General features: G+C 32.5%; 1 protein-coding gene across 2 annotated transcripts in view; it reads left to right on the forward strand.

Moving 5' to 3' along the window:
• The window catches only part of LOC129217526 (transmembrane protein 272-like), a 61056-nt gene extending 50940 nt beyond the window's left edge, over positions 1 to 10116 (forward strand). For both annotated transcript variants that reach the window (XM_054851841.1, XM_054851842.1), the window contains exon 6: positions 9919 to 10116. In XM_054851841.1, the coding sequence (XP_054707816.1) occupies positions 9919 to 10100 (182 nt within the window). In that variant the 3' untranslated portion in view covers positions 10101 to 10116. The remainder of the gene's footprint in view (positions 1 to 9918) is intronic.
• Positions 10117 to 27613: the final 17497 nt, after the last annotated feature.

Consider the following 27613-nt stretch of genomic DNA (forward strand, 5'->3'; position numbering starts at 1 on the left):
GATTTTTTTTCTTAAAAATAGAGTGATATATGCAGTGACAAATACTCTGCAATCACTCTGAAAGATTTCAATTTTTATTTAATCTCTTTATAGTAAACTAGCTGTACCCGCACGGCAATGCCCGTGCTAAGAATTTAAAGGAAGTTCGTTGAATAAAAAAAATCCACGCCCCTCCCCCCTGTTTTAATGCCAAGTTCGCCGCCTACGGCGGTTGTTTAAATAGATATGGCAAAGGTATTAATTAATCAATATCTATCATTTTCGTATTTTCTATACCTATTTCCAGTTGCATTTTGTGCCATTCACTTTTTTACGACAAAATTGCCGTACTCAAATATGTAACATAAAATAGATACAGCGAAACGTCCGGCGGAAGCAACTGCGCTATAGGGAAACAAAAAGTTCTAGAATTAAAAAAAAAACTCCCCCCCCCCTTTCTGATGTCAAATAATAAGTAATCACATTTTTTAACTAAAATGTGTGAACACCCTTTGAAAACCTAAATGCAATCCTTTGAAATCTAAAATATTTTGTGAAATAAACAAATAATCCGCAACTACATTGCTTATCGCTAAATTCGCTAATATCGCTAAATTAACATTCGCACAATGAATTTAACAAAAATGACAACAGCGCAGTAACCAAATCAAGAATCCAAAGGTTCTACTATTCGAACGCAACCGTATACCGAAGATGACGTCGCTGCAAGCACATTTAATATAAGGCCCCTATATATCTATATAGCGGCTCTAATTTAATCCGTATACCGAAGATGACGTCACTGCAGAAACAAAAATAAAGTTTAGCCTAAAAATTTGCTCAATTAGGATCGCAATGGAATTGTTTTCTTCAGTCAAAAGTAATACTTTTTGTCAGTGAAATTGATAGAATAAGCCAAAAAATAACATGGACTCAGAAAATACTCTCATTTTCCCACCAGTTATTTTTTAATTAATTTTTTTAAATGTCCGATTTTTCAAACAAGGCGTGGTCTTTTTGACGTAACAAATGATGCACTATGGCGCATCTTTCTACCGCATTTCCACGTTATGATACTCAAGAAGCGAATTGCAATTGTGCTCTACGATCGTTGCCAATAAACGTGAGTAAAGATGCGAATTAAATATTTTGGACCGTGAATGGCAACACTGAATTGCATTTCATCCTTTGTGATGTCATCGGCAGAAGCGTTAAACGATGAAAGAGCACCGATTTAAGGAATTTTTAAAAAATATTAAACTTAAAGAAATTATTTAAAAAATGGTCAGATTCTATGTTTTTGAGCATGCTCTTTCAGAAAAAAAAATGCTTTTGAAATTTTGGAAGCGACAATTAATTGAGAGAAATGGAACAAACATTATGTTGTTCGGAAAGGAAAGCTCTTTCCAACGACATATAGGGGGTGGAGGGATTTTTTACACCCTAACTAGGCAAAAAACGTGAAATTTCAGCTTAATTAGTTAATTATGAAAAAACTAATTAGAAATTTAGAATTCGGGCTTTGAGGTGCGACACCTCGAACCGGGGTACGTTCGAATTTTGTGCCCAGTTTCAAGGGCTATTGGTGCTATGGGGTCTTCTGGTCATCGGGTACAAACAAAGAAACACCGTCACCTTTATATAGAGAGAGAGAGATAAAAGTGAGGTTTCAAAGAAATTCTGGAAGGAAGTCTGTGGCGGACGTGTGTCCAGGAGACCCCATAGCACCTACAGCCTTGAAATTTCGTAAAAAAATAACTTCGAGCCTCGTGGGTGTGCACCTGGGGTTTCATTTTTTCGAATTAGTTTTTTTTTAATTAATTTTTTAAGCTCAAATTTCGCGTAAATTGCCTATTATTGCCTATTAAAGGGGTGAAAAATGATTTGCATATATTAATATTATATATCGTTGGAAAGGGTAGCATTTTCCGCGTTTTGCGCAATTTGTTTCAATGCTCTAACTTAAATACGGCGGGAGTTATTTGCGTTTTTAGCTCGAACTTTTTTAGGCTTAGCTAAAATCTAGGTACTAATTTCTTCACTAAATCTACCAGTAAAAAGCGAAGGAAATGTCCTACAGTTTTCTTTCTGACACCACTGAAAAGAGCGGCTTTTTTTACTCCAGATCTAACTTGACCCATGGTCGAAAAACTGAACTTCTATCTCCAAAGGAAAAAAGTTACAAGCCGTTAAATGTCAAGTTCGAATAATTCTCATCTGCAATAAAATTATCGATGTTTTATTTGGCGTTGCTATAGATACGTTTTTTCGATTCGCATGTTTCTTTTCCTTATCGCAAACTTTAAGGGTTTCGATTTTAACGGAAAATCTTAGACTCAACTCAATTCAAGCCCCGAGCTAAAGAGCATAATTATTACTGAGACCATGAATATTCAAAACTGCAGTTTTGCAATGCTCAGGAGCCAATTAGCCCTTACGGCTCTGCAAGTTGGTACAAGTTATTTTGAAATTCGGGGAAGAAGTGCTTTTTGATTTTAAGGGAGCTTGCGTTTTTAATCTGTTTCTTTTTAACTGACGATTTAAATCTTTGCGAATCAAATAAGATTGCGAAGCAATCTTCGGGGGTTGGTGAGCGTCAGCGAGCAGGAGGCAGAGCCCCCCTAGTAATTAAAAAAAAACTTATTTTCGTGAGGTTTTACTTTTCACGATTTTTGAGAGCCTGTCATGGCCGCGTAAATTTTATGGTCACCAAAACATTTTGACATTATAACCGACTTTCAGTTCTAGTTTGGAGCTCCCGAAATCATCCATATCTGCATTTTCGCAAAAATTACCGCTTACTAAAATGAGTGCCTTTATAGTTAAAGTTTAGTTAAAACAATGCTGCTTAAATATCAAAATAAGTTTGTCGGAGTCAAGAAAGGATTTTTTTTAAGCCGTTTTGAACTCATTTAGTTTTAATCTTGAAATATTGATTGCATTTCTGGAAATTTTAAAGTTGTATAACTGTCTCCTTATAGTTTTCTTCCGATCTTATTTATAATTTCTACGCACCTTGAAACAGATAGGTTATTCGTAATTGGAAGTTTAGTTTTGCGTTTATTCAAATAATCTAAAGTTATTTTTACCTTGATTTGGCTTTTATAGTAATTTGTAAAATACTGAAACCAGTTTTTGCACAAAATATCTATTTGTTTTACAGATACTTTTATTTAATTATATATTATTATCTTTTTAAATTTTTTATTTTTATTTATTTATTTATTTATTTATTTTGCTATTTCTAAAACAGTTATTTTTGACCTTTTTTTGTTTCAAACAAACATTTTGGCAGCACAGAAAATCAAAGGTCAAGAAAATAAGCATTAAAAGTATCGACGTAAGACTAGATATAAATCTGTTGTAACGAGGAATGAAAAATATTATGATACTAATAAATTTTGATAAAGTGCCATAAAGATGCTTTGAGACTGATTGGAAGTCTTTAATAAGCATGCGAGACTACATTGTTTTCATTTATACTAAGAGTTTAAAATCAGAGGCGGAAGCAAGTCAGCGGGGAAATCAAGCCTATGAATAAAACTCTTAACATGATTTAAATATTTGTAGTGAGAGTTCAGGAGGAACTTGCTAAATGAAAAGATAACAAAAAGTAACAAAAGTTCAAAAAAACACAAAACGAAGAGAACATCTTAAGAGAGCCAAAGGAGTTGATTGAAAAAACCTAAATATGCTTTACACATAATGCTTGTAATGTAATTATGTGTGTTTTTTAAAGAAATTAGTTATATTTCTTATTTCTATTTAACGAGAAAAAAACTTAGAAAATAATTGTAGCTCTCTTTTTATTAATATCTTGATTTTTTATTGCTCTTCTGGTATCATCAAACGGAAATGCTGAAAAGTAATCTCTGGCATTTAAGGAGTAATCAGTATTTTTACTGCATGACGTTCAGTTGCATTATCATGCATTCGACGAAGGGATCTTCTGATAGAGAGAGGTCGGAAACTCCACCCCCCCCCCCCCCCCCCCCCCAAGATCTCTTTTTGTGACTTCACGACAAAAAATAGCTATTTTATTACTTCCTTTTACAAAAAAAGGAAGTATTGTATTCGCGAAAAAAATTTCACTCAAAAATCGACCTTAATTTCCATTTTGCTCACCCCCGAATGAATGTTTTTTTCCCCTACTCGACCACACGTGGATAAGTGCCTAAGAACGTATAGACCACCGAAATATCATTTTAACGAGTCCCGAGTTAATTACAACGAGTTTTCTCGTGACGTCTGTATGTATGTATGTATATCTTTGCGTATGTGCTTATGTGCGTATGTATGTCGCATAACTCAAGAACGGTAAGTCCTAGAAAGTTGAAATTTGGTACGTAGACTCCTAGTGGGGTCTATTTGTGCACCTCCTCGTTTGGTTGCATTCAGGTGTTTCTAAAGGGCTCTTTTGCCATTTTGGGAGGAAAATCATTGCTAATTCCGATGTAAACTCAAGTAGTGTTATAATTTGTCGGACACTTGGCGATAGATCCCCAGTCTTTTAGTTGCCAAGTTTTGTCGCCAACAAATTTGGCGTTTTTTAAATTTGGTTTCAATTTAGCCACTGTTTTTGATATTTACAGAATAAACTATTGCATCGCAATAAAATTGCCAATAATGGGGGAAATGACATTAAATTGGAGTGAAAGGAAGTCATGTGATGCACACATCAGCTCGTTTGTTCTTCAAATGCTATCAAGTATAGAAAAGAATAAAATGAAGGATAATGGGGTCGTTTTCCAAAATTTTTAAAAGTTTTTTTTGTTGAAAGAACATGCATAAAAACATAGAAGCTGACCATTTTTTAAATAATTTCTTTAAGTTTAATATTTTTAAAAAATTACTTAAATCGGAGCGCTTTTAATGTTTACGCTTCTGTCCGATGATATCAATAATGATGAAATGCCATTCCGTGTTGCCAATCATAGAGCAAAATATTTAATTCGCATCTTTACTTACGTGTATTGGCAACGATATGTTTGATAGCAAGCGTAGCATAGACTGATAATAAGAGTAGACCGAGCTTTCTCATTCTTGCTGATGAAGAAAATTGGTTCATAGATGTATCATGGGACTAGTGGAAGGGCTTGGCGAAGACTTTGGCAGCATGGTTGCTAGATGGCAGCATTACCTATAGTTTGGCACTCGACATGTATTTTAAGACAATGTGTTTTCATTAAAAAAAACTTCCAGGTGCAGAGATTGAACTGTTTTTCCTTTAGTTATGCATTATTTTGACATAAATAATAGTTTTTGATCAGTTTTCAGTAACTTTTATTTCATTTGGAGCTGTCAGCGTTGGCGTGAACGAAATGGCGTAAACGTTTTGCGTTAACGCAAAATTGTACTAATCGGTATCTTAAATTGAAACTGTAGGTAAAAATCTTACCGTTTGTCGATTCTTCTTGGTCGCTTGCATCTTTTATTGCTTAGAGAGTTATTGAAATTGACTAAAGAAAATGCACAATACTATCTAAACGAAAAACTCACTATATTAACAAAATATTTACAACTTAGAATAACAAATTTACAAATCGGACTCCATAAAAGATCGTTCTTCCGTCTTCCATCAATTCTATTTATTTTATTTCTCGCTGGCGTTGATCGTCTGCTACGATTAACGCCCGCTGTTGCTAGGATATCCACCAGTCACATGGTTTGGTTTATGAGCAGCAAAAGGGTTGCCATAGCTCGGTCTACTCTTATTATTAGTCTATGAAGCGTAGAGCGGCATTTTGATTCACTTCTTGATACCATAACATGGAATCGCGTTAGAAAGATGCGGCAAACAAAGTGCATCATTTGTGACGTCATCCAGGGTACGTCTTGTTTCAAAAATCGGACATTAAAAAAAAAAAATAATTAAAAAATAACTGTTGGAAAAATGTAAGTATTTTCTGGGATCATGTCATTTTTTCTCTTATTCTATCAATTTCGGTGACAAAAAGTACTACTTTTTGATTAAAGGAAACAACCCCATTATGAAATTCTGCCGTGCTTCTGTATCATTCTTTTGCAATTGAGATATATTTTTTTTAATTCTCCATAGCTTTTGTCGATCAAAGAACTGAAGGAGCAAGTTTTAGAATTTATGTTCCTTAGGGAGAAACATCTAACACCGAATTGGTGAATAAGATCATAAGTATGAAAAATGAATAATCGAATCCCATGTACCAGAAAAATTTTCACAACATATTGTTCATTCAAAATAATTTGAATTTTATAATTCTCAGATATCAATACGAATTATAAAAGAGGTTGTGGTTGGTTTAAACGAGAACATTTTTAAGTATCACAAGAACGTTTTTAAATTTTGCAATTTCCAATGAATCTCTCGCACTACTTAAAATTAAACTTGGAACTTCCGACATCTATAAAAGCATTTTTCCCTAATACTTAAAGTTTTCTACAAAATTTTATTACAGTAGAGCTGCTTTAATCCAAACTAACTGTGACCAGAGGATTCCGGATTATCGAATCGTTCGGATTGAAGGAAGTAGGGGAGCATGAGGCAAAGTGAAATGGTGAAATATTTACTCTGCTTTTAGCTCCACCTATCTGGTATTATTTTGACGATGTAGTACCATATGTAGTCTATTGCAGTGAGGAAAAAAATACTGCCAAAGATGAAAGCATTTGTTAATACAGGCAATTTAAAAAATAGATAATCGTATTGTAATATTTTGTTGTAAGTCAAAAATTAATTTTGTTACTTTAAAATGATAAAGTTCCTGTTATTAACATTTTGAATATTAATTGGGACCTCCTAATATTCAATGTAATAATAATTTAATTAAAATTAAAATAATTTATATTTTTAATAAATTGTACAGTTAGTCAAGTACATACGGGGCAAAGTGGATGAGGCAAAGTGAAATAGTTTGTTTTATTTACTCACTCAAACATTTAATATAAACCACATGTTTCTTCATTTATTAATTAATTCATTTACATTCCTTCATTTAATAATTCACGTTTTCATTCAATCACTTATTTTCTTATTCATTTATTCGTTTACTCGCTGTTTATTTTTCTTAAAATATTAATTGATTTATTCATTTAATTATTGTTTCATTGCTTCATTATATTTTTATTTATTACTAGAACCTTTTATTGACTTATTGTTTTGATCAAAAATATGTTTTATAATCGAATAGAAAATATTTCATTAGAAAAACATTTCAATTTTCACTTTACCCCATAAAAAAAAGAAATGAAAATTTTCCACTTTTTTTTTTTTTTTAAGATTCAAATTTACTGCCAAAAATAAAAAATATTGTTTCAACGTAAGTTTTATTATAAAACAGAATGTTCTTTATGTACTGTAATTTTCAAAACAAATTTCCGATTTGTTCATTTTGAAAAAGATCAGTCATCTTAACCATTTCACTTTGCCCTACATTCCCCTACTATGCTTTTCACAAATCCTGTTCATCACAACAGCTAGAATGTGGCAAAAATTGACATTAGAGTGGTACAGATTAGAAAGAAATGCTTTGCAGGGTAAAATATTGTTCATTTAATTAATAGTAAACATAGAACAGAAACAGTAATAGAGTAAAAAAAAATAATTCAAAAAACATGCTGTGCTGTACAGAACAATACTGTGTACAGTACAGTACCAATACCTGCCAATTAGTCCAAGCTTTAAAAATTTAAAACTCGCTCATTTTCTTCTGAACATGAGTGAGATGATGTGCGTGTTTTCTGAATGAGGAAGAATCGTGTTTTGGCTGAAGAGTCTCGATTTTGTTTGAAAACTGTCAATTGTAGTCATCTAGCTCAAATTGAAGAGGTTCTACTTTATACTCCACTTTGTTTTCTGCTGTCTGAACCATTTTTGCAATTTACTTGGAGTATAGGCTAACTTTGAAGATTAGACTATTAGTTGGAATTTTTACAACAATATTTTTCTTTTCTATTCTACATTCTTCAACATTTACCATAATTTTCTTTCATAGTGGGGTCGTTTCCGAAGTTTTAAGTTTGTTTTTCTGAAAGTGGATGCTTGAAATCGCAGGATTTGACCATGTTTTAAATAATTTGACGAAGTTTACTATTTTCAAGAAAAAAAAAAAGAAAAATTTAAATCGGTGAGCAGACTAAATTTTATTTCTTGCGCATGACATTACAAATGATGAAATGCCATTCAGTGTTGCCATTCCGGTCCAAAATACTTAATTCGCATCTTTGCTCACGTGCATTGGCAACGATATGGTTGACAGCAAGCGTAGAGCGCAATTGTAATTCGGTTCTTGATTATCATAACGTGGAAATGCGGTAGAAAGATGCGCCATAGTGCATCATTTGTGACGTCATAAAGACCACGCCTTGTTTAAAGAATCGGACATTTTAAAAAGTTAATTAAAAAGTAACTTTCGGGAAAATGAAAGTATTTTCTGGTTCCATGCTATTGTTTTTTGCTCATTCTATCAACTTCAGCAACTAAAAGTAGTACTTTGGACGAAAGGAAACAACCCCATTAAAACCTATTTTTCTTTCTTATTTCATTAACTGTATTCAAAAAAAAATGTTAGTCGAATCCCTGTCAATTCAACTAGGCCGTTACTTTGATAGTTTTGGAATTTTTTAACTGTAACATATACTCATGAAAAAGTAAGATCAAGGTATATTTTGGTTCTGGCCGAAAAGCAATTCCTGAGCCGAGATACAGGTTGCCAAAAATGGCGGCCCGGGCATTATTTCTCACTCTCAGTATGAATATGCATTTTGAAATACGTGTTTAAGTTCTTTTTCCACGGTCTTTCGAAAAAAAAAAAAAAGAAAATTAAATTATTTTTTTATTTTTCTCAAATGCCAGTTTTAAAATTTTTCATTTTTTTTACTATTAATTAGTACTACGGAGCACTAAATTCCCTTAAAAAAAAGAGAGCTCCCACTTTTTCGTTTAACGGGTAGAGACATTTCAAAATGAAAGTTTTTCAGGAACTCTACATGTAAAGGTAGACCTGAAAGCTCAAAATTTTATTTAGCAGCAAGTAGCCAGAAAAAACTTTTAATTTAATTAGATTGAAAAAGTTTTATTTTGAATGATCACTTTGTTCACTATATTGATTTTAGTGAGAACTAGATGGCACACAGCGCCTAACAGATCTTTTGGCACTACGCTGAAAGGTTGCGTGGGGGGAAAAGGTTTTGTTTCAGTAAATCAGCTGGAAACTGCGTTCTTGTTTTCGTAAAAAAAAAATGATTTTCCTGCATAAAGTAGTGACTCAAAATGAAATTTTCAATATATAAATCAACTCAAAGTGGTTTCTGGCCACTTGCTGCTTTTTTTTTTTTTTTTTTTTTTTTTTTGAATTTTCGGGTTTACCTTTACGTATGGAGTTCCTAAAAACCCTCATTTATCCCAAGGATTCTAAACCTGTTAGACAAAAAAAATGGAAGCTCTCCTTTTCAGGGAATGTAGTGCTCAGTCAACAGCAAAAAAAATAAAAATTGTTAAAATTCGCCTTTTCAGAAAACTTTTAAAAATATGATTTAGTTTTTTTTTTTTTTTTTTTTTTTTTTCAAAAGACTGAATATAAAACTTAAACAAATATTTCAAAATGTTGAATATCTTTCCGAACAAAAAAAAATAAACTTTTAAATAAAATACACTGCAATATATGTTGTACCATTTCTGAGATAAATAACTTTAAAGATTTCGTCAAAAATCGCAATTGAGAAATGATACCCGGGTCATCTTTGGCGAACTGTATCTCGCCCCAGTAGTTTCTTTTGCACGAAACCAACCTTACTTTTACTGACCTTACACGGATATTACTTTTTCATAAGTTTTAACATAATATTGCATTCAAAAAATTCCAAAACTATTAAGAATACCCTGGTTGAATTGACATGGATTCCACCTGTTCCTTTCTTTCTTCAAGATTTTCTCTCTTCCTGACTATATTTCCTTTCTTATAGCTTGTTACTGGGTCTACAGCACGCTCCCTTACATCGACGAAAGAGATCTCAAATCGGAGAACTACTGTGACCCCCTCTTATTCCGGTTTTTATTCTGGCTATTGAATGGAATCTTAATTCTCATCGTCATTGTTATTGTTGTGGTCGTCCTTATTGCTGTCATAGCTTGGTGCTGCAAATAAAATGTCTTTCTTTGTTATTTCTTTTTATTTTAGTTATCACCTCACTCGTTAGCACCGCATTTATAGCCCGGTCAAAATAGACATTCGAAATACACCACCAGCTCAGTCAATTCCAGCCAAGGACTGCAGTTTCGTGCTAATTAGTACTCATCAGCCCGGCATGGGAGTGACTGAGCTGGAGGTGGAAAACCTCTTAAAGAAGCCTTGAGTGCCAAACAAACTGGTTGCTAATACAGAATTAGCACTGACCTTTACCTGCCTTGCCTTCAATATTCGAGTTGAAACGAACCATTGTTTCGGTTACTCGTCTGGTCAGTGCTAATTCTGTATTAGCTATCAGTTTGTTTGGCACTCTGAGCTTCCTTAAGAGGTTTTCCACCTCCCGCTCAGTCACTCCTATGCCGGGCTGATGAGTGCTAATTAGCACGAAACTGCAGTCCTCGGCTGGAATTGACTGAGCTGGTGGTGTATTTCATGTATTTCTGCCTTAGCCCTGGCTATAGGGCGGTAACTTACTAAATGGACATTCGAGTTCGGAAAAATTCGCATGGAGCTAAAAATTGGTACAGACTTTAATTACGTCATTATAAGTAAAATGTCAAAAGTCCCCATCGATCTTGGTGGAGCTAAAAAAAATTTTCAAAGTCAAAGGTCAAGATTAATTTTTTTTAAAAATGGAAACGTTCGTACTGTGATAAAAATTGGTACAGACCTTAAATATATCATTATAAATAACATATCAAAAATTCCCATCGATCTCACTTGGAACTAAAATTTTTATGGAAGGTCAAAAGTCAAAATTAAAAAAAAATTTTGAATCGGAGAAATTCACATAGAGCTACAAATTAGTACAGACAACAAATACACCACTATCAGTGAAATATCAAAAATCCCCATTGATCCCACTTAATATAAGCAAAATAATTAAAAAAGACGTTCACGAAAACACAGAATGTTTACTCTAAGACAAATTAAGAAAAAATCATTTTTAAAAAAACTTCTTCAGATTCTGCACATTTCTTTTCTTATTTTGACCCCTTGTCTTGAAAATGTTTTTTCGTAGCTTTTATGCACTTCTCCGTGTGCACCTTATGTGGTTCCGATAATATTTGGACGATTTTCAACATTGCACCAGGCACTTGTAAAACCAGAATTTTCCTTTTTCCATAAAGCCCCTTAGATGGATTTAAACGGTCAGCATTAGTATTGGCAATATGAACTAAAGCCAAAAGTTCAAGGGGTTGACATTCAAAACCATGTTCAGCACAAGGGCTATACATTACAATAATCAAACATTTTGTCCTGTGCGTGGTAGATCTACATTTTATTTCAAAACTCACAACATTTTTTTTTTTTTTTTTTGCTGAGAAATCACACATGTATGTGTGATTTCTAAGGCAAAGAAGAGAAAAAATCGTTCTTAAAATATTGCTTTCGACATAAAATATGCAATTTTCGCGTGAGGGGCAAAATATTTGATTTTCCATGGAACGACTCACTATTTTTTTTTAAGTATCATTTTAAAAAAACTAACAGTAGGAAAGCAAAGTATATTTGAAGAAATTTGTAACAATCGAGTCGAGGTAACTTTTTCTAGAATATAGAAATTTGACTCCCGAAGAGCCTCTAGCCCGTAACAGGTAAATTTCATTCAAAAAGTAAGTTAAATAAAATGTTGGAATTTATTTTTTCGCTTAAAAATCACACGAATCAAGTACTTTCATCAAAGACATTAAAGTTTATGCATGTGACAATTCAAGGAAATTGCTGTGAAATTTTCCCCGTACGTTACTATGATTATTTATTTATTTAATTTTATTTATTTATTTATTTATTTATTTGAGCAATCATGATTGCTAATTGTTTTCACTTGACCGTCCTTGACGTTCCGGTTCCTTTTTCAACCAAACCGTCCTCTTCAGGTGCGACTCCTCGGGTCATGAGCACTGTCCCCCGGCATCCGCATCTCCTGGTCGGTGGCGTTCATGTTCTACACACACGCACGCACGCACATACACACACACGCACATACACACACACGCACATACACACGCACACACGAGCGCCTTTACACACATACAATGCACGCACGCCAACGCGCATACACACAGGTCTACGCACGCACACACGCGCGCGCGCCTTTACACACATACATTACATGCACGCAAACGTGCATACACACATGTCTACGCACACACACAAGCCTACGCATACACATCCACAGCTATACACACGTAATCGCCCAATTGGAGGGGTAGGCTTGGGGGGACAGGAGCAGTTTCTAGAAACAATAACTGCAATAAGTAGGGTGCTGTCGCAGCTCGTGATTGCGAAAGACATAATTTGAATTCAAAATTTCAGAATTCAATTTTTTTTTTTTTTCACTATTGAAAAGTAAGATTACAAACAATTGTATAAAGTGACTTCATGAAACTTTAGCCGTCTAATGACAGTATATAAAATTTAATGATTCTATGTCCCTTCGATAAGGCATTGTTCCATTCTACAGAATGGTACGGAAGGTGGTGCCCCCCTCCTCTTTATTTTTATTATTATGTTAGTTGTGGTTGCATATTTCTTATACACAGTTACCTTGAAGCATTAAGAGTCATACACAACGGTAAGAACACCATCCATGTCTTAACGCAGTTGAATTCTGCACCATGTTCTCGCAGCTGTTTTGCGGAGTTTTGGAGAAGCGGAGATGTTTTGCTGCAAAGCATTTGCGAGAACATGTCGCGAAATCCAGCTGTGTTAAGACATGAATGGTGTTCATACCGATGTTTATGATTCTTAAGACTTCAAACAATGTAAGTGTGTTTTACAAACATGCTACCGTAACAAACATTATATTGAAAATAGCTACGTGCTACCAGTATTAAAAAATCCATACTAAATTGATTCTGGTTTCAAAATTTCCAGTGAGTTTAAAAACCACTATTTCAAAATCCAGATTAAATTGATACCGGTTTCAAAATTTCCAGAAACATTTCATACCGGAATTTAAATTTTTTTATGATTTTCTTTTTTCCACTACAAATATTACCGGGTCTGGTAACTTTTTGACAGTGGTTTTTTTGGATTTTTTCCAATAAGGACGCCCAATTCTAGATCACTCTGCATATTCCCATATTCAGTTCTCTATCTTTAGATGTCAGAAAATATGATGAAGTAATTATGAGGAAGTAAATTGGCGTTAAATTTGGTATTTGCGCATCAAACCTTTAAAATATTTTTAGGGGAAATTCTTACGTCGTAAAATGCTTTCTTAACAGGAACATTCTAGATCATCAATGTTGCCTGCAATGATTACGTTATAACCCAATGAAGCTGAGTTAAACTGTAAATAAAATTCTTTATAGTCTCTGTATTCAAACATTCGTTGAAGTTGAATTCATTCACGAAAATTTCTCCTTGCGTGATACATGTGATAACACGTGAGCTTTAAAGTGTCAAAAACGTCATTAATCTAAAGTATTCAAAGGGTCGAAAATTGAAGTTTTCGTAAGAGAGACTTGCTATCATCATCAGTTTCTATTTGTAAACACTTGAAGTGAATGTGTATAAAGTAATATTTAGATTTAACTTGTGAGCAGAAGATTTTCATCTATTGCAACATTATATTTCAATGGTAAAAATTATTGTGTTAAGATTTTGTTTAAAAGAGTAATAATGCTAAAGTATTGTTGCACAATTGTTCACTTTTTTTAAGTCATTGTTTTTTAAGAATCTGTTCACAGCAGTTTATCATTTCAAAATTTCTATTGCTGATGAAGGAATGTTTTTCAACAGCTGAATTTTTGTGCAGTCAATACAAACATTTTCATACTTCAAATATTTGTAAATCGACCATCTTAAGTGTTTTTATGACAAGTCTACCCTATTCGCTATTTAATAAAATAAAAATTGAAAACATGTTACGTATCAAATTTATGCATCATCTATTCCTAGAAACATGAATATTTGTTTTTCCTTTGGCAAAGTTCTTGGTATTTGGTGACATTACCTCGTCTCGGCACTTCCAAAGATTAATACGTTTATTTGCTATTCATGAAGAATCTGTTCCCCCATGCAAACGGTTCAAGCACACAGTCGGACTACATAAACTTTTGACAGAACCAGAAGTAGTTTCATCTTTCATTTTACCAGTATGAATAATGCATGTTAAGCAAACGCGATCCGAAAGGTTCCGTGATTAGATTCGATCTGATACTATAGATTTTTGTCTTTGATTGATGTTTTCCGAAGGGATCTCGCACATTGAGTTTCATACGTGAAGCCAATGACGACTGAGAATGATCATTCTTTTTCTCAACGTTGTAGCAATCAAGGTGCAAAATGAAAATCAAAGAAATTGACTGCGCGTGATGGGGAACGTTAATTTGTTGTTTTGGTAGGAAACTGTGTTTATGGATCAAAACATGGAAGCGGAGAATAGAAAGCCAAAACATAAATTCATTATAGATTTTTAGATAAATATATACTTGAAAATTAAAGAACGATTTCCTATAAAAACTTTAACAACTGATATAAAAAAAATAATCTTTGTTTACTGACTAATTGGTACTTAAGTTGATTTTCTATATAGCCACCGTTTAAATTTAAGCATTTGTCATCGTGTTTTACAAGTTTTTCTATGTCTTCTTCATACACAGTTGCCACCAAGTTGTTGAACTTTACAAAAGGCATGATAATTAAAAACTTTAATTGATTCCAAAAATGTCTATACTTCTGAAGTAGAACTTATTCACACCAATGATAATATCAGACAATGCGGTTCATATTGATTTTTTGATAAACGAATTTCCTTTAAATTCCATGTTAATCGTTTGATCTCATGGAATTCAAATATTTCTATTCAAATTCTGCGTAATACCTTGATTAATGAAATTAATAGGATTAAAACTGTTGCAACAAAAAGAAAGTTTGATTCTAAAAATCTTAAATTTTTGAACTTTAGACTGTAATGAAGTTCCATCTTAAGTTACATTAGAAAAGTAAGAAATTGCCTAGCAAAATGATGTATAGCGCAATTATATTATTGCAGAAAGGACACCAAAGCTATGAAGGTCGGTTGGGATCCATTTCGAAAATTTCTGATTTAAAAAGGAAGTATTCCTTTCTAATAGAACAGTTCATCAATTACACTGACGGCAAAAAAAAAAAAAACTCTCGAAACACTTTTAACACCATTCTTGCTGGTTCTTACGAAAAAAACCCTGAATTCACACTCAAAAATAACCATCTCTTTACGTCCATAATCCACCCCAATTTGGAGACTGTGCAGCCCAATATTTTTCAGTTTTCGACAGTTTCCTGGCCATTATTTTTATTCGGAAGGAAAACTGCTCTACTGGCTCTATTTCCAGAAATTCGATCCGAAGTTTATGTTGAATCATTCTCATATTATGATTTTTCCCCCATAAAAAGTCTCTTGGGAAATTTAAAAAATCGATGTTTACTTTCATTTGCGTAAATATAAGCTACTGTTTTCGTATTTTCTTGAATGTATAAAATTTGTAAGACATCTGCAGAAACACCATCCTTGAGTAAAGCCTTACTTGCTAACTGTCAACAAACGAAGCACAATTTAAACTTGTATTTTTTATTTTGCAAATGTCTTATGAATATTTTTTAATATGCAATTGATGTTGCTGACTTTTTTCTTACAAGTATTAATATACTAAGATGGGATATAGGAATGGAGCGCAAAAATCTAAAAGCTAAAATTTTACGCTATTGTTATTTAATTTTTACAAGCATAAATGGCTTACGTAGGAGTTCGTTTTTTTTCCACAATATGTTTTTAGATCATTTATTGCAACTTCTGCTCTTATTACGTTGCTTTACTACGTTCCACAGCCTAAGCAGAAGTGACCATTTTTGTCTCGTCAAAATTCAGATTTATTTTTATTTTACAGTCCACAAAACTGCTTTAAAATTTCTCAGTTCTAGATCTTTTATACACAGTTTGAGAATAAGGGAGACTGGGTACAGTTGATACAGGATTAAGTTGACTCAATGACTTCCATTTTCAAGTGCGCGTATGCCAAGAAACGTGCGTCTTGTGAGGAAGCAACTGACTAACACTGCTGTGGATAATCCAAACAATAGGTACAAAACGATAGTTAGTGTATAGAATAGCTAAAAAATATTAACAACACTCTCACATACATTTAAATTATAACCAAAAACATTGCTACTTTGCATTTACTTACATTGAATATGAAAAATATATGTAAAATCTAAAAGCGAACAATAACTCAATAAAGCAATTGTTTATGGTTTCATTTTAACTGTCCCGTAGAATTTTTCAGTGATTATATCACATTATGGTTATGTAACAAGTTCTGCACTAGCTTCACCATTCTCAACTTTATGATTATTCAAAAATCCTAGAATTGATAAAACTTAGCCTTTAGCTCTTTCTCTGTAAGATTTTGTTTGAATTCATTGTTCTTCATAAGTTTTCTTATTTGTACTTAAAAAATGCCTTCTTATAACTTAACCTCACTAAATTTCAAAACAAAAAAAAAACACTATTCAAAAGGAAAATTCCTCTACCATTTATATCCTACCCCTTTGATAAGATTTTACATCCAAGCAAGTTATGAATCGCATTTTCTTGCGGAATAAGAGATTTATGTTTGACATTGATTTCCTTCAAACAAAGTCGGGGTTTTGTTAGACAATATATAACTCTGTAGTTATTTTTAGTGTCTCTACCTTCGCGTGAACAAAGAAAATTTAAATATTTTGTTCATCCTCCCAGTTCGTCATGTACAGCAACAACTTTTTAAACCAATCATTAAACAATAAATACTGCAGGCGATGTTTTTCACAGTATACTACGGTCAAACCTGTGTAAGTTGACCACTTGCGGTGCACTACTTTAGTGGTCAACTCAAACAGGTGGTCAACTTACAAAGGTTGATTTATATGATAAGGGCTAGTTCCATGCCTGAAAAAAGCGGTCAACTTAGACGGGTGGTCAACTAACAAGGGCGGTCAACTTCACAGGTTTTACTCTATTAGGGCCTGTTCATCTAGTGCGATTGCACTGTGTCAGAACCGCCGATGGGAAGAACTAATTGCTGCTAGTGAAATACCAAGTTAATCTACGAGCTTTCGTTTACAATGCAATTGCTATGCATTAGCAGGCAACAATTTAAATCGCTGCGTTGAAATGAACGCGCGTCAGTATGTAAAAGCTCTCATACATAGCTTAGTATTTCACTAACACAAGTTTATTCTTACCATTAATGGTTATAAAGCAGCGCATTTGCTTCATGTGAACAGGCCCTACGGCTGCTACATACTTCTGATTATTAAAATTGATATTTAAAGCTACTTTTTACCGTATTATAAGCAAGGGTGAATGAAAATTATTTAGAGACTATCTTTACTAATAATAAAGCAGAAAGTCTCTCTGTCGGGATCTCTGTCTGTCAGAATCTCTCTCTGTCCGGATCTCTGTGACGCGCATAGCGACTAGACCGTTCGGCCAATTTTAAGAACAAAACTATCATAAGATGGACGAGTAAATTACGAAATTATCATAACGTGGAACCGTAACATGGGCACAAGACAATTGACGAGATACGAAATCATCATAACGTAGAACCGTAACATGGGTACAACCAATTGGCGAGAAAATTCACCATACATTATTTGTAAATAATACAGGCGAACCAAAAGACCTTTTAATTTTTCTATTACGGGCAAAGCCGTGCGGGTACCACTGGAAACTAATAAAGGTGGCACGTTATACATTTACATCATTAGGCAATTTTTGTGACAATTGAATAAACAATTCAATGTAGGTAACATTATCACCGTTAGATAAATGGTCTCACACAGTGTAACTAACTCATCTATATGTATATACTAGTGGTACTCGCACGGCTTTGCCCGTAGTTGAAAATTAAAAGGTCATTCGGTTCGCCTGTATATTTACAAATAATGGATGACGAATTTCTCGCCAATTTTACTATGTTCATTCGCTCTCCCATTCCACGTCACGATAATTTCGTAATTTACTCGCCCATCTTATGATAATTTTGCTCCGAAAAATGTTCTTAATATTGAAATAGAAAAAGAATAAAATCGAATTTTCCAAAAATCTCTTCGAGGTGCACACCCCATGCTACAAACTAAGTTTGTGTCAAATTTCATGAAAATCGGCCGAACGGTCTAGGCGCTATGCGCGTCACAGACATCCTACAGACATCCAGACAGAGAGACTTTCCGCTTTATTATCAGTAAAGATTACGGAGAAGATAGCCTCGCTTATAATTCTACTAATTGTCAATCAGATTTACGGATATTATCCGACTCTGATGAAAGCTCAAAATATTTTATAACATTTATTAAGAGTCTTTTTTGAAAAACACTTTTAAAAGCATCAGTTCAATACTAGTTACATCAATGTAACAGGCTATTAACTTTGACCGACTGACGCGACGTTAGGTAGTATTGATATTTCAAAAACTTTTTCAAATATTTTTTAACAGGTAAATATTTTTTAACAGGAAATATAATGTAGTATCAAAAGTTTTGAATTTATCAATTGATAGGAAAATATAGTAAAAGTCTTTCTTAAAATTTCATTTTGATATAAACATAACATTAAAAACAAAAATTAGAAAAATCAAAATACAAAATGTGCGTCAACTATACCCGATCTCCCCAAGTGAATTTTTACTATTGTTAGCTTAACTTTTTCCAGATTAAGGTCACTAATTCTAAACAAAATGTAATTCTAAAAAAAAGTTTTTGTAACCTTTATATCGTTAGATAGTTTCTTATTTGGCATAATAATGTTGCACCGATTTCATGCGTCAAGTGTATTATCACTACTGACACGTTCAAGAAATTCGATCTGAAAGAATATGTTTTACTTTAAAAAGCGTCTTGCTGCAAGTGAATAACACTTTTTTTTTTTTTTCAGCATCCTTGATTTCTTTCATTTAGGCTATTCGAAAAATTTTGATGGAAAAACTTCAGCTTATTTTTTCTCTAGTAAACATTAGCGTGGACGTTTCAATAATTTTAGAAAATGAATTTGAAAAAAAAAATCTGAAAAAAGCGAAGATCTTATTTTGAAAAATAAAAATATTTACATAAGTTCGCTTATTTCTTGTATGAGAAAATATTATTGTTTTTCTTTAGGGTTCTTCTGCTTTTAGATATAATAAATGCTTTAAAGCAGAAAATTAGATTACTTTTTAAAAACTTTTTTTTATTTTTAAGATTACTTGCGAGGGTAGTCTATTACTTAAATAAAATTTTATCATATTAAAAGTTGCTTAAAATATCAGCAAGTATTTATTGCGAAAAAACGTTTAATTAACTATTTTCATATATTCTATCAAAATCATGAGACAAATTTTACTAAGAATCAATTCTGAAGTATTCGCAACTCCAATAAACTATAATGGGCACTGCAGCCACAGTCTAATGGCGGCCGAAAAAGTTGAAACAAAAATATGCCGTTTTCTTTTAAAATAATTTCTTTAAGCCTTGATGATATTTTGGCCTATGTAGAAGGAGATGAGAAATGAAGAAGCATTACTAAACGTTAGAAATTAATACATATCACATACAGTCGTCCCTCGCTACTTCACGCTTGGACTTTCGCAGATTCACTACATAGCGTTTTTTTTTTTTTTTTCAAATATAGTTATTAGCCTTTTTTATGCTTTCGTATAAACTTTTTCCTACAAAAGAATTACGAAGTATGTCTTTCAAGTAAGGTAAGCTCTTCTGGGGGGCTAGTTGTTCTAGTTGAGGGAGTGTAGGTATAAAATCACCGAAGAAAGTGTAGCGAATCATTATTTCATTTTAACCGTTAAACGCTATAACTGGAAAGTGTAAATCACTAGAGGATAAATAAATCTGTAAATGGTGCTCAACAGTGTACTAGCTTTTTAAGTTGTATGCGCAATAACTTTAATGAGAATAAATGTAGAAGAACGGGGACATGTGTGTATGTAGTTTTATTTCCCAATAATATAATTATGTGATATATTTTACATCTATCTAATTTTCTCATATTTTGTGTAATATATTAAGTAATGCAAATGTAATGGTGGCTAAGGGTACTGTTTCGTGTCTAAAGGGCTAAAACTATGTTAAAAACCTATTTAAAGTGTCTTAAGTAAGTTTATGCGGTCTAGTTAGGAAATTTTCGATTTATAAATACGAAGTTATATTTCGCGGAAATTCAGTTATCGCGGTAAAGCCTGGAACGAATTCACCGCGATAAACGAGGGTTAACTGTAATAAGTTGTTTTCAAGCAGCCATTTTCACAATGATGAATTTGATATTCATCAATGGGGTCGTTTCCAAAATTTTAAAAGTATTTTCTCCTGAAAGAGCATATTTAAAAACATAGAATCTGACCATTTTTTAAATAATTTCCTTAAGTTTAATATTTAAAAAAAAAATACTTAAATCGGTGCTCTTTCATCGTTTAACGCTTCTGCGGATGACATCACAAATGATGAAATGCCATTCAGTGTTGTCATTTTCACGGTCTAAAATATTTAATTCGCATCTTTACTCACGTGTATTAGCAACGATGTGGTTGATAGCAAGTGTAGAGCGCAATCGTAATTCGCTTCTTGATTATCATAACGTGGAAATGCGGTAGAAAGATGCGCCAGAGTGCATCATTTGTGACGTCATAAAGACCACACCTTGTTTGAAGAATCGGACATTTTAAAAAATTAATTAAAAAATAACTGTTGGGAAAATTAAAGTATTTTCTGAGTATGTTTTTTTTTTTTTTTTTTTTTGCTTATTCTATCAATTTCAGTGACAAAAGTACTACTTTTGACTGAAGGAAACAACCCCACAATTAATTGGCTTCGAGCTAAACTTTCGTTTAGTAGTTTTTTCAGTAGATTTGTACATATTATGTCCATTTTCATGTTTTCGGATTTTTGATGACATTTTTGTGACTGTGCATTGGTGTTCCCGAAGGACTAACAAGAATAACATTTAATGATATTTAATTTATTGTTATGCTTATATGATTATTTATCAAAAGAGGATAAGATATTTTTTTGCTTTGTTTGGCTGGCGGAAATTGTTTACATTTGTAGGTGAGTTATTTCTCAAAATATCGAATCGGTAGATTTTAATTCTCATTGTTTCATGTAATTCTAATTTCTCAATTAAATATTTCAATTCTGTAACGGTATGTAAATCATCAATAAAATACTTACGGATATACAGAGGCAATTTTCTTTTTAGTTGATCTACCATTACTTCTTATAACTTATCGAATTCTGTAATTTTCATGCCTAAAATCCATTCATCACAAAAATGATTTTACTGGCAAGCAAAATCGTGTCGGTTATTAGAATTTCCGGATTTTATCTTTCCAGTTCAAATTCTAAACATTCCATTCCACACCGAATTTTCATTCCGTTCTACGATAATATTTTCAAAAACATTTTTTTCATACTGTCCATTCCAAAGATGCTGTAATAAGAAAGTTCTTTAAATCCATTATTTTTGAATTAGGTGGAAGTGAAAACTCTTATTCTTCAGTTAATGTTGATAAATACTTCTTTTGAGCTTCAGATGAAAAATCTGATAGCTATTTAAATTCCCTCAGAATAAAATAAATAAAAAATGTTTGTTCACAGTTTTTCAGCAGATATTTATGATATTGAAGCATTCCACGGAAAGCGGCCATTTTGGCCCGCACGTGACGCCTCATTTTTTTCATTAAAAATAGTACTTTAAAATTATAATGAGCATTTTTTTTTCTGCTTAACAAATTACAAACTTACGTGTGCTTTCTTAAGCAAAAAAAAGTCATTACCCTTTAAAATTACTATTTTTTTAATGAAATATACGCACCGGCACGTGGGGTTGATTTTTTCGATTGACAAAGGGTTGATTTTTTCGTGGAATGGCGCTATTGCGGATGATGCTGTGGATGATGTTACCCGAAAGGAGACAACTTGAAACGACATGTTTTACCTTTTTCGGTATTATCGTAAATCACCGCAAGGTAGTGAATTCGACCTCTGGAGTTGCGAGTTAAAAAGAATGTCACATTTTTTTAATAAGATGTTTTGATGAAAGTGGAAATTTAATTGCTTTTTTTACCATAAAATCTCATAATTTGAACTAACAGTAAATTGTGATCATATGTGTTGAACATAATTTGTGGTCATGAAACTATCTTGTAATATATTTAAGCCCAAAGAAGCTTTCGTAACCTTAATTAACAATTTTCTGAAACTTTAAAGAAATAAAGCGCTTGCCTTTGTAGAAAAAACAAGAAGTTCCGTCTAGAACTAAACGAGCCTACTTTCCCGTATACGCATACTACTTTCTAGTAACTAATCAATATTCTCGAAAATAGCTAAAAATCGCAAATTGTTTCAAACATATTTTTTTAATATTTTAAGCTGATTTCTAGGAATAAAATATCCCTCACTTATCTAAAAAAAAATTGATGCGTAAAAAAATAAATAAATAAACGAACAAAGAAAATAGCAGCACCTTTTAAACAAAGCAGCTAATACAATTTTTCCCGTTAAAAAAAATTCTTTAACAGCTTTCAAAACGAAAAAATAATAATTAAAATTAATAAGCTCATTAAAATAAATACGTCATATAAAAAAAAATCGTTTCTTTTTCCCCTGTTTCCAAAAATAATTTTTAAATGAATTAATGCAGTTACCAAAATAAATAAAAACAATAAAATGTCAACTTAAAGAAATAATTTTCACTGTCAAAAAAAAAAATCGTCTGCGCATATCTTTATGTAGAAACATTACTGACTTCGAATTTATCCGCCGAAAACTGAATACTTAAATTAGAACTTTAGCGGGAAGATAAAAGTAAGTTATATTAACAATAATTATTTCACAGTTAAAACCATAGCTGCGGAGTCGGAGTCGAAGTCAATCTCATTTTGAGAAAAAGGAGCCGGAGTCGAATATCCAAGAATCGGAGGTTGTCATTTGTCCTCCGTGTATAAATTTTTGCCAAAGCTACGAAGTCAGAGTCGAAGTCGTCGAGTCGGAGTCCGACTAATTGTCGGGCACTGGAGTCGGATTCAGGTACCCCTAAATTCTCGGAGTCGGAGTCTGGAGTTTCTCGTCAAGAGCTATTTCCAACAAAATTTGTTTGAAATAAATCTGCCTTCAAGTGCGGAATCTACATTGACTTTCAGTTTTCCCGAAGGCGCTAATGTTAAGGGATTTGAACTGTTAAAAATTGAACGGAAAATTGTTCAAATCAAAAAGATATTTTACATACAAGTTTTTCATAAAAATCTTTTTCCTACAAAGTTTGAAGCAAATTCGCCTCACAGCGGAATTGCCTTGCATTTCCCCGTAAGCGCTAATGTTAAGTTTTTTTGAACTGTTTAAAATTGAACAAAAAATAGTTCAATTCAAAAAATGAAATATAGGAATGAGTTGTCCTCGCCGAGATCTTTCGAACAAAAAAAAATTGTTCGAATCGGACTGCTCACTGAAAAGTAATTGGGGGGGGGGGCAGACCGACAGACCCACAGAGATTTTTTCCCATCTCAATATCCTACTTTCAAATTTTTAATTTTTCGATATTTATTTAATTATTTTCTTTTTATTTTTGACTTTTTTTGTTTTTTGTAATATTTTCAAGATGCGTTAAGCCTTCCTTTATGCTTTTTCCGTCTTTCTTTGACTTTTACTGGAAAAGTAGTCTAAAAATAAGTTTTGAACAAATGTTACTGAAAAACACAAATTCAAAAACATTGCATACGCGTGTTTTGGAGTTACAAGGAACCCACTTTTCAATTTCGAAAAGTTTTTGAACTGCCAATACGATGCAGCAGTCACAAAACAAGAATGTTATCCTATATTTGTAATAAGCCCCATTTTGCAAAATTTAAATCTATGCATGCAAAATAAAGATTGACAGTTGAGAAAAATAAGTTTCTAAACAAGTATGGAGCAGTTCAGTAATAAAAGTTAAAACTCGCTGAAAAAGATGTATTGTGAGGCTCTGAGAAGTTGAGCTCCGACTCTGATAATGTTTACCTCTGTTTCGAAAAATAGGGAAGGGGTAATTGGCGCTAAGTTGAGTTGAGAAAGTTTCTTAGTAGTTCTTCAAAAGTATTCCAACTACAATCCAAGCCAATAACACGTCTATTTTTCACTAAACTCCCCCTAAAACAAGTAAACATAGTCAAGGTCACAGTCACAGCTCAACTAACCAGAGTTGCACTATACATTTTACGTAAAGAAATGTTCAATTTTACTCTTAAATTTTTTAGAAGTAAAATTGAGAGAGATGCTTAATTTTATTTTCAAAGCTATTGTAAAAGTAAAGGTATTAAGTTACCAAGCGCAAGCAATAATGTAAAATAGTTTTTAAAATCCTAGTTTTTTAAGCATATTAATTTCAATACATTAAATTCAAACAACTGAAGATATATGATGCAGCTTAGTTCATTTCACATCACTTCATTTTAATGTTTCCAAAATCTGAAATAAAAGGAAACTGTATGTAATAATAGCTCCAAGTAAAATCACAAAGAAACTTTTGGAAAAATGTAAAATTCCACCGGCTGATAAAACAATTATTTCTGAGTTGGCGACCTCTTTGCAAAGCATTAGACAACTAAAATCCTTCGTTCTACTGAATAACAGCTTCCTGTAAACTTCTAAAAAATATAATCTCGTTTGAATAGTTTCTTCTGGTATTTTGGAAGCTGAAACGTTAAGATATATAAGCATTGGTATCACTATGCTCAGTTGTGTCGCGTAATAAACAACAAAGTGTGGAGGAATACTCTTGAAGATTAGTAAATAATCAAGCATTCCAAATGCATTCGATAAAAAAATTACTAAAACCAGGCCTATTATTCCGGAGAAACATCGTTCGGTAGAACGAACGTGTCCCATTAGCTCAAAATACTCCTTTGAAGCATTATAAATAAGTCTTTCCAAATTCTGTTGTTTTATTAAACTTTTGTTAAAGCGATAGCGATGAGCATTTAAACATTTCGAAACTGAATTACACAGGTTGCTGTAAGCAACTAATACTAATGTTGCTATGTAATATTGAATGAAAAAATATGAAAATGTGTTGTTGAAACTTTTGAAAAACAGTAGCATTCCTTTATCACTTGAAAAATTCACGGTTTCAAATATGATAAAAGTCGCAGAAGAAAAAGGTTTCCTTATAGCGCATAAAGCAGAAAGAAACATAAAGTGCAGAACAAGTAAACTTGGACCGTATCCCTGAACCATTTTACACTGTCTTCTTACTTTTGAGCCGCAATTGCACTGATCTTGATCTGTTATTTTCCAAATATGCCTCCATAAAGATGCAATCGAGCTACCTTTATAACAAATTGCTACCCACAGTATAACCGAAAATAAACCATTCAGAACATTTATGGACACTCCTACTGCATATGAATTACTAATTATTTTAACTATCAATTCATTAGTTCTGTTAAAAAAACAGTAGATGAATACCAATACAAGCACAATTCTCTTTATTTTACCTTCCATTCTCCAGCAAGTTAAACGAGTTGATTTTGGAAATATGTCCACACCCAAAATCGAAATACTTTCCATAGGTAATATAGTATAAGTGGTATCTAAAAATATTCTCTTAGTTCCTAATTTCTGCTTTTCTTTGTTTTCTCTTCAGAACTGAAAAGAAGCTGAATATTTCGCAGTCACATGCACCTAAACTTGTATTTATTTTTACACTTAAACTCTTTCTGTTGAATCATAGATTCATTTATTAATCAACAAGATAATACTTCTTTCTAAAACGAAGAAAACTTAGTTTTAATTTTTTTTAGGTGTAGTAAATTAGATTTGGAAGGAGTGAAATATGCACCACCAAAGCTGTAAAAGGAAATCGTTTTTAACCTCATTTTCTAAAAGAAGTATATATTAATGCTGCTAACTCTCTTTCTAAATGAAAATTGATTTCAGAAAAGAGTCAGAATTGGTACACTTAGCAAATTATGAAATTTTGCATAAAAATCATGTTGCATGATTTTATTTTCCACTGTTGAACTAATATCCCTATTTTTCCATAGAAACCATTTCTTTGTGTGGAAAAGTTTTTGTGTTTTGGCGGAAGTGGAGATAATTTTGTCTACATCCATGGCATTCTCGTTTAGAAATCTTTCATTTCTATTGAAAGCATTGATGTGACCGGCTTTAAAGCTTCAATATAAAAGCAGTTATATCTAATGAATATTTTTTATCAATCAAGCGTATGCAACCAATTAGGAGAATGCTACCTATTCTAAAAGTTATTTAGTTTAATCGATTATCAATAGTTTAAAAAAAATCGCAATATTTTTGTGATCGCTGAAGGCTATTTCCTAGTTTGTCATTTCAAATGTATTATGTGATTTTAGAAATGATGCTCGAAATGTGCGTTTGTAGCTCTTAAACGTTGGTTGGAATTGAATATTGAAAGACTTTGTTATTTAAGTCAATTCAATTCTTTAATTTTGAAATGGATTAAAATGCTTACTTTAATCTTACGTGATGCATAAAACTTCGCCAAATTAAGGTTCGTTTTATAGATTTAATAATTTTTTATGCCGTTAAAATGGTTCTTAACATTTCTAAAGCATAGTTAAAAAAAACTGTTTCAATATGGCTTTAATTTTATAAAGTATTCAAACTTAAATCTTTAATTTGAAGGAAAGCGTTGGTAGAAAATTTGTACTGAAATACCGATTTAGATATTCCTTAATATTTTTCAAAAATAATACTAGAAATGAATTTTCAGTATTATTTTTGTGTTATTTCTGGTATTTAAACCTTATTTTTCAAAAATAATACGAGAAATGAATTTCTCGGAGACTATCCCAAATGTACAAGTCAGTGTTTTTTTTTTTTTTTTTTTCACTCACGCATAACATATCCTTGTCTGGATGGCTGTTTTAGCAGGATAGTAGCACCTGGGAGAAATTTTCTAAAATGATGACACATTGGTTTACAGCTTTAAAAAAAAAAGGTTAAACTACTGGACTGACCAGGGGCCTTCCGATGGGAGGTCACTGTGCCTTCCAAAACTATATTTTTCCGGCAAGTTTTGCTAAGGATTCGGCAAATCTAGACACAATATTGCAACACTGATTTTTTTTTCTTTTAAAAGTTTTTTAAATTGTTTTAATGATTCTTAATGTTCCCCCTCATTACATGTTATGTATGTATCATTCGGTACAATTAGAATTTTATTTGGCACATTGAGAATTTTAGTACTCACAAAAAGTTTAGTACCAACCGCCTCTGAGACTGACCAGAAAAATCACCTAGATACAATCCAATTCAACACCTTTGGAAACAAATGACAGAAAAATCAGAACTCGGAAGCATTATTCAAAATAGAACTTATTCAAGATCTTCAATTGGAATGGGCAAAAATCTAATTCCACCCGTTCGAGAGCTGTGTCCATATGTCGTGCTGCACCACTCAAAGCAAAAAGATACGCAACTATAAATACTAAACATTG

The sequence above is a fragment of the Uloborus diversus genome, chromosome 2, assembly GCF_026930045.1.
Source record: "Uloborus diversus isolate 005 chromosome 2, Udiv.v.3.1, whole genome shotgun sequence".
Lineage (NCBI taxonomy): Eukaryota > Metazoa > Arthropoda > Arachnida > Araneae > Uloboridae > Uloborus > Uloborus diversus.